The sequence below is a fragment of the Gorilla gorilla genome, chromosome 3, assembly GCF_029281585.2.
Source record: "Gorilla gorilla gorilla isolate KB3781 chromosome 3, NHGRI_mGorGor1-v2.1_pri, whole genome shotgun sequence".
Classification (NCBI taxonomy): Eukaryota; Metazoa; Chordata; class Mammalia; order Primates; family Hominidae; genus Gorilla; species Gorilla gorilla.
Genome location: NC_073227.2, coordinates 98,571,710 through 98,591,705, shown reverse-complemented (window position 1 = coordinate 98,591,705; position 19,996 = coordinate 98,571,710). Strand labels below are relative to the sequence as shown.

At 41.2% G+C, this 19,996-nt stretch overlaps 1 protein-coding gene across 3 annotated transcripts in view; it reads right to left on the bottom strand.

The window, feature by feature from the left end:
• Positions 1-19,996, bottom strand: part of FRAS1 (Fraser extracellular matrix complex subunit 1) — a 484,406-nt gene that overhangs the window by 223,470 nt on the left and 240,940 nt on the right. For all 3 annotated transcript variants that reach the window (XM_004038871.5, XM_055385587.2, XM_055385586.2), the window contains 3 exons: positions 10,349-10,492; positions 2,829-2,969; positions 1,055-1,195 (listed from right to left, as the gene is read on the bottom strand). In XM_004038871.5, coding sequence (XP_004038919.5) covers positions 1,055-1,195; positions 2,829-2,969; positions 10,349-10,492 — 426 coding nt within the window. The remainder of the gene's footprint in view (positions 1-1,054; positions 1,196-2,828; positions 2,970-10,348; positions 10,493-19,996) is intronic.

Genomic DNA, 19,996 nt, shown 5'->3' with positions numbered 1-19,996 from the left:
CAAACAAATGAGCAAATACAGCAAACTGGACAATATTGGCTTGGTTCTCCAGAGAAACACACTCACTAAATGATGATTTAACATTATTTCCTTGGTTTTTATTGCAGATTTTTAGAACCATTCATAGGGAGGCCATTACTGTATCTTTTGCAAAAATGGTGGTTGTGTTATTACCCATGAGTCATCCAACACCCACTACATAGGGGTCCAGGCAACAAATTCCTCTTAGAATTTTTCTGGGTAAAGCCTGCTTTTCTAGACAGTATTTTGCTTACCCTGGCTACTGGTGAAAAGCAAAGCCAAATAAGGTAGTCAAACTATCTGGTGCCCACATTTGAATACAATTAACTCTCCCGATCTTTAAAAGATTCTGTAAATTTTCTCTTCTGAAACAGTTGTTGCAGCTTTCCTGTTTCAAATACATTGTTCTTGTAACTATTCTCAAACTCTGTTCTAAGGTGCCTGATATACAAATAAATATACATTGATTTCACTTAATTCTGATGTATAAATAAATATACATTTATTTCACTTAATTAAAGTGTTTGTTCCCAATATTCTAGTTTCAAAATGCTTAAATGATATTGCCCTCCCAAGCAGCCCAAAGCCTTTATGGTAAACAGCTATTTAAGATTTTTCCATTTCACTCAGCCCAGAGGCATCGCTAGTGACTCTCAGTTTGCTCAGCAGTGTCATTACCAAAAAGAAATTCTTTAGGGAAAAACAAAATGAAGTCTAAGAAAAACATTAGCAAAGGTAAGAGAGCAGAGAAAGTAGGAAATAAGAGTTCTAGTTTGTTTAATTTAATATTCCCCCTAAAAACAGCCAGAAAAATAAATCATAACACTTTGAGTGTCTTCACAAATTTTCAAATAAAATTTTTTCAGATTAACCCTTTGCAAAACTACTGTAATGAAAAATGCATATAATGTATGGATAGCCATAAAAGATACACTAGAAGAAAAGTTACACTGGAAAGTTATATTATTGAAAAAAAGTAAATCTATGTTCTTGTGGGATAGCCTCTCAAGAATGATGGTGACACCAACGATACCTTTGCAGACTCCGTGGTCAGAGTAGAAGCCCTCTCCACAGCGGGGCAGACAGTGGCCTTGACGCAGAGCCTTGGGGGGGCTGCAGGCTGTACAGTGAGAGGCTGTGGGCCCAGAGCAGCTGGCACATGAGTTATGGCAAACTGAGGAAGAGAGTAAGGGGGAGAACGCCATGGGACATGGGTGAATAAAGCGCCCCCTTCCTGGCTGGGCTTCGCAGGCCTGGGACTCTTAGTCCCCTGTGGATGTCACACCAAACCAAGGGGAAAATGTGTCAGGAGGTGGTTACACTGCCAGAACTGCCCACATGGCCATTTACCCACCATTTAGCCATGCTCTACATATTGCTTATTAGCTACCCTTTATTTAGTGTTTTTACTAAGCACTTTCCACACATTGTCACTTTTAATTTTCCTAACAACATTATGAGGTAGGCATTATTAACTACATTTTATAGATGAGGAGACGGAGGTCTTGGAAGTTCAAAAATTTATCCACGGTGACATGCTTTATTCATAGCAGGGCTGGGATTTAGCCCTAGGTCTGTCTGGACCTAAACCTCACACTGCCTAAATGAATTAGAGTGGAAAGGCCATGGGTCGGAGTGTTGGAAGCACTGGCATTTTGAGCAGTTTCTCCACCAATTCTTCAATGCCCTCAGTCAAGCCTGGGTCTCTCCTGGCCTAGTTTTCTTGGCATGAGCACAGTGAAAGGTTGGACTAAATGATCATTTAAGATACTTCCAGCTTTGACATTCTAGGATTTTAAGTAACAATTACAGTAATGACTCTGACCACAACATATGACAATGTCAGGAACACATGTCCTCTGCTTTGACCCTGGTGTTAATGGGGACATCTCTGACTCTAAGGGACAGGTACCGGTGGCATGGCCTGGCTGAGCCTCTAGCAGGGCTGGGGTCAGGAGTGAGATATGGGAAGAAGACTCTGCAGGACTATGGTCAGGAGTTGGGGGTGGTGGGTAGAGATGGGATGAGAACGTGGGGGCAGGACACAGAGGAAAGGTGGTGAACACCGGGTGAGTAAAGAGTTTGGCAGGCAAAGGGGAGGCTGCTAAGAAGAGATGTTGAGATGGGTCTAAACACCCTGCACTAACAGACAGTAGGTAGACGTGAGGATGTGGGCATATGTTTCAGAGAGGAGGGGAGATCAAGATGTCCCAGGCAACAAGAAATTCTCAGAGTTACCTGTCAGGAAAGACACAAGTCAGGCATACATAAGGTAGAAATTTATAAAGTCTCAAATGGGTATGTTTCATAGTTTAGGCTGCATAAGTCTGAAAGAAACAATATATAAGTAGCACACAAAAACAAGTTTCCAGTAGATACAGACTTTAGCTTTACTAGCTATCAAACTTGGTTTAACTTTTTAATTTTATTTTTGTGGTGTGTTGTAGTTGCCAATATATGACCTATGTCATAAAAGAAATGATTCTGTTACATCTGCAACCTAAGTTAGTGATGGTTTACAAGTAAACAAGGACTGTATGTTGGGCATTTCAAAAGGACCAAATGAACTCTAATGATGATTAATATGCATAAGTCCTTCATGAAAGCACTCTAGTCCCCCAGCATCCACCCATATCTCCCACTCCCATATCAAATACACATTGGCTTCATAATGAAAAAAGCTATCTTTTAAAGTTATGCTTTCCCATCATACACTCGAGTTCCCAAATTAGCGACATATAACACCAAGTACAGTCAAACATGTACTCAATACTTTTTGATGATGATGATGGTGACCCATCTCTTACCTTTGCACCTGCCAGTGGCATCAGCATAGTACCCGCCAGGGCATTCAGACATGCATTTCCCATCATGCAGCACTGTCTTCTCAGTACAGGTAAGACACCTGGGGCTACTGGGGCCACAACTGTCACAGGATTGGTCACAAGCTAAGGGGAGGCAAAAAACCCATCAGAGAAAGGCAATAGTGAGCAAAAGAAGCAGTGAAGTCTATTCTTTACAATATCCACAATGGGTATCAATATCATAATCTCATTTTCTGGCTGCTCAGCAAAATTCTGTTTCCTTGATTCCAACATTTCATTGGACTCTGTGATTTTGTTTTCACAGTTGAAAGAGAATTGAAGAATTACTCATTGAACCAAGCATAGCAAAAACTCTCAGGCACACCCACCAGTGTAACCAACTTAATATGAGGTTTAAAGTTAAAATGGCCTTAGAGGTGCGGTTGCCAGGTTTATCAAATAAAAATATCAGATGCTCCATAAAACTTGAATTTCAGGTAAATAATAAAGTTTTTTAGCATAAGTATGTACCAAATATTTTATCCTTTATTCTACCCTACTTGGAGAGAGAATTCAGAAAGTCAAGATTCTACTAAGCAAGGTCATGCTACTAAAATTATGTTAAAATTGCTGAACTTCACACAGTCTTTCAGTATCTCATTCACTTATTTCATTTACCCCCTAAAACATCTGCTAAGGTCTGTGTCAGGTCTTGTGCGGGGGTTAGAAACACAAAAACAAAATCAACTTAGTTTTCACTTTAAGTAGCTTAGTAGTCTAATACAGGAAAAGAAACAGACAATATTGGAAATATTTAAAATATCACTCAGATCAATCTATATAGGCACAATGAAAATTCAAAACAAAATGTGAGGGTGAGGGTAAGAGGTGGAAAAGTCAAGAAAGCATTCATAGAGGAGCGACCATTGAGCATTGTCTTACGAAGCAGTAGGACCATGTCAGGCTGAGGGGAACGTACTCCAGGCTGAGGCAGCAAAGTAAGCCAAGGCTCAGAACCTGGGAGGAGACTAGGCTGCCCAGGAAAACAGTAGTTTCATTTGGCTGGAAAAATGGGAAGTCCAGATTATAGAAACCTATGGCCTGACTCTGTTGTCTAGATTTTCATCCTAGGAAAGGCAATGAGTTTGAACCCCTGCAGTTCTAAACACAGTAGAAACATGGCTGTATTTGTATCTAAGAAAGATCATTTTGGCCTCAGTTTGGAGGGTGAAGAGGAGAGTTGGAAACCGCATTGGAAGACCATGGCAAGAAGCATGAATCAAGATGATTAGGGGTTGAATTAGAACCATGGAGGTTGTGAGAGATTTGAGGGCAGTGAAGAAAAAACCATCTCACATGGCTTCCAGGGGTCTGTCTTGGGGGACAAGTGATGTCGCTCACAGAGTACAAGAAAGAATAGGTGTTGGGGAGTGCCATGAACTCAGTTTGGAACATGCACAATCCAGGGAGTAATGTAACTTACAGTTCTGGAGCTCGTGGGAGAGGTATGGGGTCATCATATACAAGCAATTGTTGAAACTAAAAATTAGTTGAGTGATTCAGGAAAAGTATGCAGGATAAGACAGAAGTGGGCAAGGACCTGGGTAGCATCAGCATTTAAGAAAAGAAGAAGAAGAAAAAAAAAACTAGTACAGGGTGACCAAGAAGAAATGATCCAAAGATAAGGGAGAGAAAAAAGAGCATGGTGACTGAGAAGCCAAGGGAGGAAAAAGGTTTCCAAAAGAAAGTCATGACAGGTGCAGAGAGGACAAATAACATCTGAAAAGTTTCACTATACTTAGGAACCAGGCTGTGGGTGTCCTGTGCCACACATTTCAGTGGAGTCATTAGACCAAATGAAAGTGAAGGCCATGATTATAAACTGTTCCTTTAAAGGACCCAGGCTGAGAACAGAAGGCAACAGGGAAACAAATAATTGAAAGAGGAAAAGGTTGTTTTGTCTTTCTTATATTGTAAAAAATCAAGGCAATTATAGAAACTGGAAAGAATTTTTTAAAAAGAAAAGTTTGAATGATTGCTGAAAGAATATCTAAGAGAAAAGAGGGATGCATATTCAAAAATACAGTTGAGAGACTGGCTTTGAACAGAGCAGAGAAAGGCCTCCTTATGAAGGGTGGAAGGAGGTGAGGGAGAGTGCAGTCACAGGCAAGTCTGTGACTCAATCTTTTCTATGCTGGTTGGCTAATGTCTTTAAAAATAAAAAAAGCAAACCTTCCTGCTACAGAGAATCAATGTTTCAAAAATAGACAACTGCTGAGATTTATTCTGTCTATTCCCTTAATCCATCTACACCCTGCTAACCTTCTGAAAAATATTTTGAGAACATAAGAAAAAAGACGCTAAGTGATGGGACCAAATGTCCCATCTCGCAACCTGGAGAATCCAGCATCTGTTCACAGGCAAATGTGTAGAGTAAGAGAATGGGCTATGGCAATGGCCTTAATATCAGGGAAAAAGAAAATCACCCCTGAACTCAGGACTGGAACAAAGAAATGAAAATGAATCTGAAAAGCATTCTTCCCTCCCACATGCCACAAAACCTCCTGAGGTTTCTAATTCTAGAACTGACATCTCAACAGAAGTGAGTAATCTAAAAACTAAATGCAATTTCCAAGAAATGAAAAATTGCAGCAATTTTTGGAAATTAGAATCGACCAACAATAAAAGCATTGCATATCAAACATTTTAAGACACACCTAAAGTTACACCTGGAGGGAAATTTGTAAATCTAAATAAAATTATTAGGAAGATGTAATTTCTTCCCAAACTAATCTATAACTTCAATGTAATATCAATAAAAATTCCAGTTGATGAGCTTTCTTTCCTTCCTTCCTTCTTTCTTTCTTTCTTTCTTTCTTTCTTTCTTTCTTTCTTTCTTTCAGACAGGGTCTCACTCTGTCACCCAAGCTGGAGTGCAGCAGCACGATCATGGCTCACTGCTGCTTCAATCTCTCAGGCTCAAGTGATTCTCCTGCCTCAGCCTCCAGAGGAGCTAGGACTACAGGCACACATCACTACACCTGGCTAATTTTTTTTTTTTTTTTTTTTTAGTAGAGATGAGGTCTCACTATATTGCCCAGCCTGGTCTCGAACTCCTGAGCTCAAGAGATCCTCTTGCCTTGGCCTTTTCAAAGTGCTGGGATTATAGGTGTGAGCCACCACATCCAGCCCCAGTTGAGTTTTCTTAAGAATTCAGTAAATGTACTCTAAAGCTTACGAATAGCTAAGTCAACTTTGAAAAGGAAAGAAAGGGAATTTTCCCAATCAGATATTGAGACATACTACAAAGCCATAGAAATTAATGAAAAAAATAGTTTGATAGTGGTACAAGAACAGAAATTTAGACTATGGAAATTTAGAAATTTCTATATCTTATAGCTCAGACAGAACTATGTGTATACGGAAATTTAATATACAATAAAGAGAAATAAGGAAGGCTAGGCTGAATTACTAAACAATGTTGGGAAAACTGGATAGTGAAATGGAAAAAAATCAAATGGGACCCTACTTAAACCCATATACATATATATATATATATATGGACTTCAGATGGCTCGACAACCTAAGTTAAGATAAAACATCAAATTAATAGAAGACAGATTAATTTATTTTTGAACCTTAGCAAAGGTCTTATTAAAAATTCAAAAGCAAAACCTTAAAGCAAAAAATAATGAATCAGAGATTATTGTTTAACAAAGGCATTATATTCAAAGTTAAAAGACAACAGAGTGAGAAAATTTGCATATTTAAAACTGAAAAAAGGCTACTATCTATAACATACAAGGAAACTCCATAAAATGAACTCCATAAAGGAGGCAAGGCCAATAGAGCAATGGGAAAAGCGCATTTAAAAAGAAATCTATAGAATAGGAAACTTCAAGACCAACAGGAGTTGAAGATATACTTGAACTCATTAATCATCAGAAATAGGCAAATTTAATGGGTTGACTCTTTATACCTCTTGACCAGAAAAAATCAGAATTTTGATCATGCCAAGTGGTGGCAAGGATGTGGAGATGAGTGAACCCTTATGCTTGGGAATGTAGATTGCACAGACATTCTGGCAAGTAACCCGGCACTACTTGGTCAAATGAAGAATATACAAAGTCAAAAAACCAGCCATTCTGCTCCTGGGTATAAATCCCAGGAAACTCCCTCTAGAGCTTTACAAAGGAACACATTTGAGGCTGTTCCCTGGTGCTCTCTAGTGATGCAGATGGAGAGAAAGGAGGGAGTCCATCACTGGGAGCGTGGATGGGTAATATGATGGGGGCACACCAGGGAGTGCTACATAGCAGTGAGAAGTGAAGGGCTAGGGGAGAGAACAACGTGGTGCATCTTAAAAATGTACTGCTGAGTGAGAAAAGAAGGAAACAGCATGCACTTTGTAACATCTCAAGAAAATTAAATACAAATGCATTCAAAATAAAAATACCCAGTTAGATAAGCTCATAAAAAGAAAAAGATTTTAAAAAATGGTTGCGTGGGTGCAAAAGAGAAATGAAGATTTAAAAAAGGGAGAAAGAAAAAGGAGGGAAGAAAGAGAAAGGAAAAAAAAGAGAGGGAATGACTAACAGAAACCTCTAATTTATTATGCTTTGATTTATTATGTTAGCTGCAACCCAAAAAGCCCTTCATAATGGCATAAATACTTAAAAGAATGAGGAGGTTTCCTCCTTTGAATTGCCCCTCTCTTTATATCTAATAGAATGCAATACACGTACCACAGGTGAACCTGGTTACTGTAAGATCTTTCAGCCAGGGCATACCACCCTTCATAACAGGCTATGCTGGTTTTTTCTAAGTACTTGACTCTGAGATTTCTACAGATACGGGCTGGTAGGTTATAAATTATTAAACCCACACCAGCCAGTCTTTATCTTGAATAGCATTAATCTGAAATGGAAATAAGTCAGCATTATCAGCATCCAACGTCTTAATTAACATTCCAATACCAATCAGTGAGTTGGTTCACTGTTGTTTTAGAACATATTTCTGTGAACATTTCTGATGTCATTTTGATACAAACTTGGAGAATAGTAACAATTTTATAAAAAGCGTAAGCTCCAGTTTTGTGTATTAAAAGGCCTGTTGGTCAACACCAGTGGCATCACCAACTCTTGCATCAGGCTAAGCACATGACGTATTTAGTAATTACTTGTAGATCTGTTGATTCATTGGTTGACTAATGTCAGCTATGATCCATCCTCCTGCCTGGAAGTTTCTTTGAGATGCTTTTCAAAATGTGTACAGATAAAGCAGATTCCCACCTCTTACAGCCTCAAGTCTCGCATTAACTATTACTCTTTTTAAATACACCACTTCTCCAGCAAAAGTTGCCTTCTCAATCCAGATAATGTAGAGTCTCAGTGGCAGGTCAGTGTCACCGTTCCTCCATCAGTGACAGTAACCAGCATCCCAGGGGACTTAAAGGGTAAATGCCTTTAGGCCCTTGGATTAGTGCAAATTTGACATCTGTCGACCTTTAGAGAATACATCTGGCTTAACTGAGCAGGAAAGTGATGCTGGCAGAAAAAGATTAACATGCTTAGGCTAATGGCAGCCTGGCCTTTCTTTCCTTATTCTCTCCTGAATCCACACAAAAGCCACCTGTGACTCATCGATACCAAGAGAGATTTTTCACACTGGCAATACTGATGGATCCCTGCACAGTTTTAAGCAAGCAGCTCCCAAGGGCTATCTCTCTTCTCTAAGACAAGTGGATTTGTCAAGTCCCTAAAATCATCTCATTTTTGCTGTTGCCCTCCTCAATGAACAAAATGAGGACAATAACTCAAGAAAGTTTTATGAGCTACACATTCTTATTGATTTGGTGGACTTTGTTATGAAAAAAAAAAGTCCTCCTGGCCTCTCTATAGGTATGACCATCAAAGTAAACTCAATTCAAACCTTTCATTTACTGTCAGGATGCCTGCAGACCTGGCAATGTCCACAGGGGTTGCCAGCTCATCTAAAGACTGACAGAAGACACAGAAGAAGGTGCAGAAGTGGAAAGGGGGAAAGGATAATGAAAAGGAAAATAAAAAAAAATAGGCAGAGGTGCATAAGGAAATACCACATTATAATGAGCAGTAGAGTGGTTCCCAGGCAGTTAAAGCCCAGAGCCAGAAGATCTAAGCTGGAATCCCAACTCTGCCCCTTATTAGCTGTGTGACCTTAAGCAAGTTTCTTACCCTCTCTGTGTCCTATCTGGAAAATGAGAATGGTTATACCTACCTCATGAAATTGTGACGATTAAACAGCAAACACTGATAGAATGCTTACTATGTTCCAGGCACTATCCTAAGTGCTTTGCATATCTTAACTTGATCTCTCAACAGCCTTCTGAGTTGGGGGTGTATTCATTTTCTATTGCTGCTGTAGAAAATTACCATAAACTCTTTGGCTTAAAACAACACAGACTTATCATCTTATAGTTCTAGAAGTTAGAAGCCCTAGAATCAAAGTTCCTTCTGGAAGCTTTAGGGGTAGAATCTGTTCCTTGCCTGGACGCTCCAGGGGTGGAATCTGTTTCCTTGCTTTTTCCCAGATTCTAAAAGTCACCTGCATGCTCATGGCATTTTCCTTGCTTCACTCTATCACTCTGACCTCTGGTCCCATCCTCGACTCCACTTTTCTGACTTGACTCTGTTGCCTCCCTCATATAAGGACTCTTGTGATTGACTGCATGGGGCTCACCCAGATAATCCAGGATAATATCCTCACATCAAGATCCTTAACTTAATCACACCTACAGAGTCCTCTTTGCCATTCAAGGGAACACATGACAGTTCCACGGATTAGGACAAGGGCATCATTGGGAGCCCATTATTGTGTCTTCCACAGGTGCTACTATTATTCCCGTTTCACAAGTGGGAATTGACATGCAGAGATTGACTAATGTGCCAAAAGCCATGCTTTTCCTCCTGACTTTTCTGCCTCTCAGTGGGTTAATGTTTATAAAGCACTTGGAACCGTGCCTGGTTCAAGGAAGTGCTAAGCTGGGTTAACTCTCATTGTTATGGCCATGGGTGTTAAGGTAGAATGGATAATAACTGCTCAGCTTTAAGTCAGTGGCACCAACACCAAAGGCGGGTCTGCCCTCAGCTGGCCTAATAGTCTCTTTGTCCCCATGTACATTTGGAAGGCAGTCTGGTGTTGGTAGAGAGTTTGGGATTTGGGGAAAGGAAAGCCTGGGTGGGAGCCCAGCTCCTTTCCCTCCAGCTGTGGGTCTTGAGCAGGCCACCTGGGCCTCACTATCTTCATCTGCGGGACAAGGCTAGAATGAGCACCCCAACCCTAGCAGACTGGTGGGGCAATTAAGAGGAATCCCACTGACGGAAAGTGTGTTATACACATCTAAATCAAAGATTAATCTCAGCAGCTATTCACATATATGTTGAGTAAAAGAAACATTGGTAATGTGCTATGATTTGAATACAACAAGGGATGCTGGAAAAGAAAAAGGAAAGGACACGTCAGCATCGCAACCCAGCACTCACCGCTACAGGTGCCCTGCCTGTTGTAGAAGCCTTTTCCACAGCTGCTCTCACAGCCGCCATCTCTCAGCACGTGGAGGGGATCTCTGCAGGCCAAGCAGTGCTTCTCCGTTGGGCCCCAGCAACCTGCACAGGACTCATGGCAGACTGCAGACGAATAGCAAAATCAGCGAGTAATCTACGGCAGAAAGGACTGGTCATCATTTTTCTTTTAAATATTTTAGAATACACAAGGAGGATGTCAGTTGGTTCCTTAGTTCCTAAACTGCTATTGACACATGTACACCTCAGGACAAACACAACACCCTCTTCTTCAAGAAACCGTTTCTGGGGGGAGGAGCCAAGATGGCCGAATAGGAACAGCTCCGGCCTACAGCTCCCAGCGTGAGCAACGCAGAAGACGGGTGATTTCTGCATTTCCATCTGAGGTACCGGGTTCATCTCACTAAGGAGTGCCAGACAGTGAGCGCAGGTCAGTGGGTGCGCACACCGTGTGCCAGCCGAAGCAGGGCCAGGCATTGCCTCACTCGGGAAGCGCAAGGGGTCAGGGAGTTCCCTTCCTAGTCAAAGAAAGGGGTGACAGACGGCACCTGGAAAATCGGGTCACTCCCACCCGAATACTGCGCTTTTCCGACGGGCTTAAAAAACGGCGCACCAGGAGACTATATCGTGCACCTGGCTCGGAGGGTCCTACGCCCACGGAATCTCGCTGATTGCTAGCACAGCAGTCTGAGATCAAACTGCAAGGCGGCAGCGAGGCTGGGGGAGGGGCGCCCGCCATTGCCCAGGTTTGCTTAGGTAAACAAAGCAGCCAGGAAGCTCCAACTGGGTAGACCCCACCACAGCTCAAGGAGGCTTGCCTGCCTCTGTAGGCTCCACCTCTGGGGGCAGGGCACAGACAAACAAAAGACAGCAATAACCTCTGCAGACTTAAATGTCCCTGTCTGACAGCTTTGAAGAGAGCAGTGGTTCTCCCAGCACGCAGCTGGAGATCTGAGAACCGGTAGACTGCCTCCTCAAGTGGGTCCCTGACCCCTGACCCCCGAGCAGCCTAACTAGGAGGCACCCCCCAGCAGGGGCACACTGACACCTCACACTGCCGGGTACTCCAATAGACCTGAAGCTGAGGGTCCTGTCTGTTAGAAGGAAAACTAACAAACAGAAAGGACATCCACACCAAAAACCCATCTGTTCATCACCATCATCAAAGACCAAAAGTAGATAAAACCACAAAGATGGGGAAAAAACAGAGCAGAAAAACTGGAAACTCTAAAAAGCAGAGCGCCTCTCCTCCTCCAAAGGAACGCAGTTCCTCACCAGCAACGGAACAAAGCTGGATGGAGAATGACTTTGACGAGCTGAAAGAAGAAGGCTTCAGACGATCAAATTACACCGAGCTACGGGAGGACATTCAAACCAAACGAAAAGAAGTTGAAAACTTTGAAAAAAATTTAGAAGAATGTATAACTAGAATAACCAATACAGAGAAGTGCTTAAAGGAGCTGATGGAGCTGAAAACCAAGGCTCGAGAACTACATGAAGAATGCAGAAGCCTCAGGAGCCTATGCGATCAACTGGAAGAAAGGGTATCAGTGATGGAAGATGAAATGAATGACATGAAGCAAGAAGGGAAGTTTAGAGAAAAAAGAATAAAAAGAAATGAGCAAAGCCTCCAAGAAATATGGGACTATGTGAAAAGCCCAAATCTACATCTGATTGGTATACCTGAAAGTGACGGGGAGAATGGAACCAAGTTGGAAAACACTCTGCAGGATATTATCCAGGAGAACTTCCCCAATCTAGCAAGGCAGGCCAACGTTCAGATCCAGGAAATATAGAGAATGCCACAAAGATACTCCTCGAGAAGAGCAACTCCAAGATGCATAATTGTCAGATTCACCAAAGTTGAAATGAAGGAAAAAATGTTAAGGGCAGCCAGAGAGAAAGGTCGGGTTACCCTCGAAGGGAAGCCCATCAGACTAACAGCGGATCTCTTGGCAGAAACTCTACAAGCCAGAAGAGAGTGGGGGCCAATATTCAACATTCTTAAAGAAAAGAATTTTCAACCCAGAATTTCATATCTAGCCAACTAACCTTCATAAGTAAAGAAGAAATAAAATCCTTTAGAGACAAACAAATGCTGAGAGATTTTGTCACCACCAGGCCTACCCTAAAAGAGCTCCTGAAGGAAGCGCTAAACATGGAAAGGAACAACCGGTACCAGCCACTGCAAAATCATGCCAAAATTTAAAGACCATCGAGACTAAGAGGAAACTGCATCAACTAATGAGCAAAATAAGCAGCTAACATCATAATGACAGGATCAAATTCACACATAACAATATTAACTTTAAATGTAAATGGACTAAATGCTCCAATTAAAAGACACAGACTGGCAAATTGGATAAAGAGTCAGGACCCATCAGTGTGCTGTATTCAGGAAACCCATCTCACGTGCAGAGACACACATAGGCTCAATATAAAAGGATGGAGGAAGATCTACCAAGCAAATGGAAAACAAAAAAAGGCAGGGGTTGCAATCCTAGTCTCTGACAAAACAGACTTTAAACCAACAAAGATCAAAAGAGACAAAGAAGGCCATTACATAATGGTAAAGGGATCAATTCAACAAGAAGAGCTAACTATCCTAAATATATATGCACCCAATACAGGAGCACCCAGATTCATAAAGCAAGTCCTGAGTGACCTACAAAGAGACGTAGACTCCCACACATTAATAATGGGAGACTTTAACACCCCACTGTCAACATTAGACAGATCAACGAGACAGAAAGTCAACAAGGATACCCAGGAATTGAACTCAGCTCTGCACCAAGCAGACCTAATAGACATCTACAGAACTCTCCACCCCAAATCAACAGAATATACATTCTTTTCAGCACCACACCACACCTATTCCAAAATTGACCACATACTTGGAAGTAAAGCACTCCTCAGCAAATGTAAAAGAACAGAAATTATAACAAACTATCTCTCAGACCACAGTGCAATCAAACTAGAATTCAGGATTAAGAATCTCACTCAAAACCACTCAACTGCATGGAAACTGAACAACCTGCTCCTGAATGACTACTGGGTACATAACAAAATGAAGGCAGAAATAAAGATGTTCTTTGAAACCAACGAGAACAAAGACACAACATACCAGAATCTCTGGGACACATTCAAAGCAGTGTGTAGAGGGAAATTTATAGCACTAAATGCCCACAAGAGAAAGCAGGAAAGATCTAAAATTGACACCCTGACATCACAATTAAAAGAACGAGAAAAGCAAGTGCAAACACATTCAAAAGCTAGCAGAAGGCAAGAAATAACTAAGATCAGAGCAGAACTGAAGGAAATAGAGACACAAAAAACCCTTCAAAAAATTAATGAATCCAGGAGCTGGTTTTTTGAAAGGATCAACAAAATTGATAGACCACTTTTTTTTCTAATAAAGAAAAAAAGAGAGAAGAATCAAATAGATGCAATAAAAAATGATAAAGGGGATATCACCACCTATCCCACAGAAATACAAACTACCATCAGAGAATACTACAAACACCTCTACGCAAATAAACTAGAAAATCTAGAAGAAACGGATAAATTCCTCGACACATACACTCTCCCAAGACTAAACCAGGAAGAAGTTGAATCTCTGAATAGACCAATAACAGGAGCTGAAATTGTGGCAATAATCAATAGCTTACCAAACAAAAAGAGTCCAGGACCAGATGGATTCATAGCCGAATTCTACCAGAGGTACAAGGAGGAACTGCTACCATTCCTTCTAAAACTATTCCAACTAATAGAAAAAGAGGAAATCCTCCCTAACTCATTTTATGAGGCCAGCATCATCCTGATACCAAAGCCTGGCAGAGACACAACCAAAAAAGACAATTTTAGACCAATATCCTTGATGAACATTGATGCAAAAATACTCAATAAAATACTGGCAAACCGAATCCAGCAGCACATCAAAAAGGTTATCCACCATGATCAAGTGGGCTTTATCCCTGGGATGCAAGGCTGGTTCAATATACGCAAATCAATAAACGTAATCCAGCATAAACAGAACCAAAGACAAAAACCACATGATTATCTCAATAGATGCAGAAAAGGCCTTTGACAAAATTCAACAACACTTCATGCTAAAAACTCTCAATAAATTAGGTATTGATGGGATATATTTCAAAATAATAAGCGCTATCTATGACAAACCCACAGCCAATATCATACTGAATGTGGAAAAACTGGAAGCATTCCCTTTGAAAACTGGCACAAGACAGGGATGCCCTCTCTCACCACTCCTATTCAACATAGTGTTGGAAGTTCTGGCCAGGGCAATTAGGCAGGAGAAGGAAATAAAGGGTATTCAATTAGGAAAAGAGGAAGTCAAATTGTCCCTGTTTGCAGATGACATGACTGTATATCTAGAAAACCCCATTGTCTCAGCCCAAAATCTCCTTAAGCTGATAAGCAACTTCAGCAAAGTCTCAGGATACAAAATCAATGTACAAAAATCACAAGCATTCTTACACACCAACAACAGACAAACAGAGAGCCAAATAATGGGTGAACTCCCATTCACAATTGCTTCAAAGAGAATAAAATACCTAGGAATCCAACTTACAAGGGACGTGAAGGACCTCTTCAAGAACTACAAACCACTGCTCAAGGAAGTCAAAGAGGATACAAACAAAAGGAAGAACATTCCATGCTCATGGGTAGGAAGAATCAATATCGTGAAAATGGCCATACTGCCCAAGGTAATTTACAGATTCAACGCCATCCCCATCAAGCTACCAATGACTTTCTTCACAGAATTGGAAAAAACTACTTTAAACTTCATATAGAACCAAAAAAGAGCCTGCATCGCCAAGTCAATCCTCAGCGAAAAGAACAAAGCTGGAGGCATCACACTACCTGACTTCAAACTATACTACAAGGCTACAGTAACCAAAACAGCATGGTACTGGTACCAAAACAGAGATATAGATCAATGGAACAGAACAGAGCCCACAGAAATAATGCCGCATATCTACAACTATCTTATCTTTGGCAAACCTGAGAAAAACAAGCAATGGGGAAAGGATTCCCTATTTAATAAATGGTGCTGGGAAAACTGGCTAGCCATATGTAGAAAGCTGAAACTGGATCCCTTCCTTACACCTTATACAAAAATCAATTCAAGATGGATTAAAGACTTAAACGTTAGTCCTAAAACCATAAAAACCCTAGAAGAAAACCTAGGCATTACCATTCAGGACATAGGCATGGGCAAGGACTTCATGTCTAAAACACCAAAAGCAATGGCAACAAAAGTCAAAGTTGACAAATGGGATCTAATTAAACTAAAGAGCTTCTGCACAGCAAAAGAAACTACCATCAGAGTGAACAGGCAACCTACAAAATGGGAGAACATTTTCGCAGCCTACTCATCTGACAAAGGACTAATATCCAGAATGTACAATGAACTCAAACAAATTTACAAGAAAAAAAAACAAACAACCCCATCAAAAAGTGGGTGAAGGACATGAACAGACACTTCTCAAAAGAAGACATTTATGGAGCCAAAAAACACATGAAAAAATGCTCACCATCACTGGCCATCAGAGAAATGCAAATCAAAACCACAATGAGATACCATCTCACACCAGTTAGAATGGCAATCATTAAAAAGTCAGGAAACAACAGGTGCTGGAGAGGATGTGGAGAAATAGGAACAATTTTACACTGTTGGTGGGATGGTAAACTAGTTCAACCATTGTGAAAGACAGTGTGCCGATTCCTCAGGGATCTAGAACTAGAAATACCATTTGACCCAGCCATCCCATTACTGGGTGTATACCCAAAGGACTATAAATCATGCTGCTATAAAGACACATGCACACGTATGTTTATTGTGGCATTATTCATAATAGCAAAGACTTGGAACCAACACAAATGTCCAACAATGATAGACTGGATTAAGAAAATGTGGCACATATACACCATGGAATACTATGCAGCCATAAAAAATGATGAGTTCATGTCCTTTGTAGGGACATGGATGAAACTTGAAATCATCATTCTCAGTAAACTATCTCAAGAACAAAAAACCAAACACCGCGTATTCTCACTCATAGGTGGGAACTGAACAATGAGAACACATGGACACAGGAAGGGGAACATCACACTCTGGTGACTGTTGTGGGGTGGGGGGAGGGGGGAGGGATAGCATTGGGAGATATACCTAATGCTAGATGACGAGTTAGTGGGTGCAGCGCACCAGCATGGCACATGTATACATATGTAACTAACCTGCACATTGTGCACATGTACCCTAAAACTTAAAGTATAAAAAAAAAAAAAAAACCATTTCTGTGGGCCAGAAGTACAACTTCAGTAAAGAATCACTAAGAGATTCAGAAGAGGAGATCAGAAGCTTTTGAGAAATGGGATTTACAGAGAAGGAAATCATAACTTTCTAGAGAAAGAAGGACTGCTTAATGAAATCAGATGGTCCTCCACCCCCTTGCCTTTTGTACGCGCACCACAGAGTGTCCGCAGGATCACCACCTCCCACCTGCAGCACCATCAGAATCAGCTGAGGAGGGATTCCTTGGACTCTAGTCCCAGATTCAACCTTCTGAGGACCCAGTCCTACTTGACATCTATCGTTCTTTGCCTTTTTATCTCTTTCCCCCCAGTATTATCTGTCCTACACATGTGTCTTAAGAACTCACAAAGCTTGCTTTTCTCTTATACCTTGAATTTCTTACTATAACTTGCTCCTTTAAGATTTTAAAATATTCTCCTCTTCAGCATTTGCTTTTTTTTTTTTTTTTACTCTTCAAGCCCACTCTTCACTTTAGCACTTTTGCAGAATGACCTATTCTGAATAACTGAATTTTTTCGAATTTGGCTAGCTGTATGGCTAACCCCTACCTATGCTTTTGTTAATACATCCTAATTCTTAAAAGGTTTCTTTCACAGTGGAGCACCAGCTAGTTTGCAGAGGCATTGATTCTGACCAAAATTGGTAGGTAGAATGAATGCCTTGCTGCTTGCAAGCAGCTTGGTAACCCTACCTTAGTAATTCAAGTAGGCATCCCTTTGGAGGCAGAAGGAAGGATATCTGCCTTGCAAACCTCAAGATCCAATTCTCTCTTCTCAGTTCTAAATTGCACAAGCAAGTCCTAATTTCAGACACTTTTTCTCCCCAAAAAAGGTAGGGATGATTACGAATTGCAATAAGTGCTAAAAAGGGCTCTGCAATAAAGAGTAACAGTGGTGGGGGTGGTGGGGACTAACTATAGATCAAAAGGATGAGAGGCAGCCAGTCACAGGGAGTTGGACCATCACCAGCAGCTCTAGAGGAGGGAAGGGGTACGTGTATTTGGGGAAACTGAGGGCTGCCCCTGTGGCTGGAGTTGGTGAGGCACAGTGGGGGGCCATGGCATGAATCATGGCTCCAGCCATAGGCAGAGGCCTGGTCAAATTTGACCTTGGAGACCAAGGAAAGAAATTAGGATTTTTATCCTAATTACCATGTGAAGTCATAAATGAGCTCATGCAAGACAGACACAAGATCTGATTGACATGTTTCAAACCACTCTCTGGCTGCCATGTAGAGAGGGTTTAAGGACCTGCTAGCAAGCAGGAGACCAGCACAGAGTCTACTGCATGACCCAGGTGAGAGGGGACTTGGACTAGTGGGGTGGGAAGCAAAGACAAAGGAAAGTTTCCTTATTTATCATCTGGTTCCCTTGTGAGACCGTAAGCTCCATGAGGGCAGGGCCCATTTCTATTTTGTTAACTCTGTACAAGGCACACTGCTTGTGCTTTACAAATGTCTCTCAAGTGACTTCATTTATATTTAACTCCTTATTTATATTTTATAAATGTAGAACATGAGAATACTGTCCATATGCAAGATAAGTTTAAGGATAAACGTACCCTTAAGCTTTGGATAAGTTTTAGTTATAATTTACTTGGTACTAAATTATAGTTAAAGATGTAGATGCAAAGATCTCAGTAACAAATTCTACCCTTAACATGCATGAAATCTGCCTGACATTCATGTATTCCACCACCCTTTCATTACTGACTGTAGTCATCATCTGAAGAGTCAACGACTGTTCATGCCTTTGCCTCACTCACTCTGGAGTTGATCTAAAGTCATTACCAAAACAAACAAACAAAAAATCCACTCTCATTTCTAAAAAGTTATGCCAAGCTGATATATCAACATTCAACAGAAGCACACAAAGACACATGTAAGGCACGTTCTCAGCTGGCCACAGGTAAGCCACAGGTTATCTGAGGTCTGCTGCAGGAACACTTAGAACACTCTGTTGCCTAGGTGCACTGGTGACATTGTGCAAACTGCACTGGGGCATAAGTGCCAAGGGAATGATGAATGGAAAGTGAGGCTGAAAAGACAACAGGGGTCAGACTTCCAACTTCAGATGGGCCAGAGTACGGACCTTGGACTTCATGCCATGGAAAGTTTTAATCAGGGCAGTGGAATGATCACTTCTGCTTTTTAGAGAGTTCATTCTGGCAGTGGGGAGAAAAGAAAGTAACTCAAGACATCTGCAGGGGATGAAATCATCTTTGTCCAGAGGTACAGAGGAGATAAGAAATTAAAGCACAGCTCCCTAGCTCTCTTCAGTGACTGGCTGAATAGCAGCGCAGACATGCATTTATACTGGTTGTTAAAATAGTAAAATACTTTCAAACTGGTTGATAAATGGCTGTCACCCCGAGCTTCATCCCTGGAATCTCCACCCGATACCATGCTCCACAAACAAAAGGTCTGACACAGGAGAAGGTCTGGGGTCCCCCTCCTTCTCTCTGATGTGCATCTGTGCCATACAGCTTGTTAGATATTTTTACTACACCCTCGGTGTTACCAATCAGGACAGGGACCAAAGAATGAGCAGGATGGCCTCAATCAACAGACTTAGGGATGGCATTCAGGCCCCCCACAAACTGAGCTCTTCTTAACTTTCCTGCTCCATCTTCCACTATCTCCCCTTGCACACCAATTCTATGAAGCAGGGCACCCTACATGTGCCATGTGCCCATCTATGAGTTCTGATGCCCCACACAGGATTCGCCCAGCCCACAACGTCGCTGGCTCCTTCCTTAGCCCCTAAAATCCTGTTTATATGTAATTTCCTGTTTATATTTCCTAAGTTGTCACTACTTCTGTGAAGCTTTGCTAAACTTGTCTGATAACCTTTCTCATTGTTCCTGCAGCATGTTGCATATGCCTCTCTTATCATATTTATCCTACTGTACTAACTTACTCAGTTATGAATCAATCTCAATGTAATTCAGTCTTCAATGAAATTCAATACCCTCCCAAATGGGGACCATGTTTTAGTCATTGCAAACCCCCAGTATCCAGACTGATGCCTGGCACCTAGTCAGTACTCATTAAATGTAGGCTAAATGAATGCACAGCAGATTTTTAAAATTGGTTATGGGGAATTCATCCTTTCAGTTACCTTCTACATGGAAACAACTCACCACTAGGTCATAATCTTAAGATATAACTTAAGAGAAACTTGAAGCTGTAATACATACTTAATAAATGCTGAAGTCCAAATCTGCTTATGATGATAAATACTGACGCTGCATCTATATAGAGTACCAAAC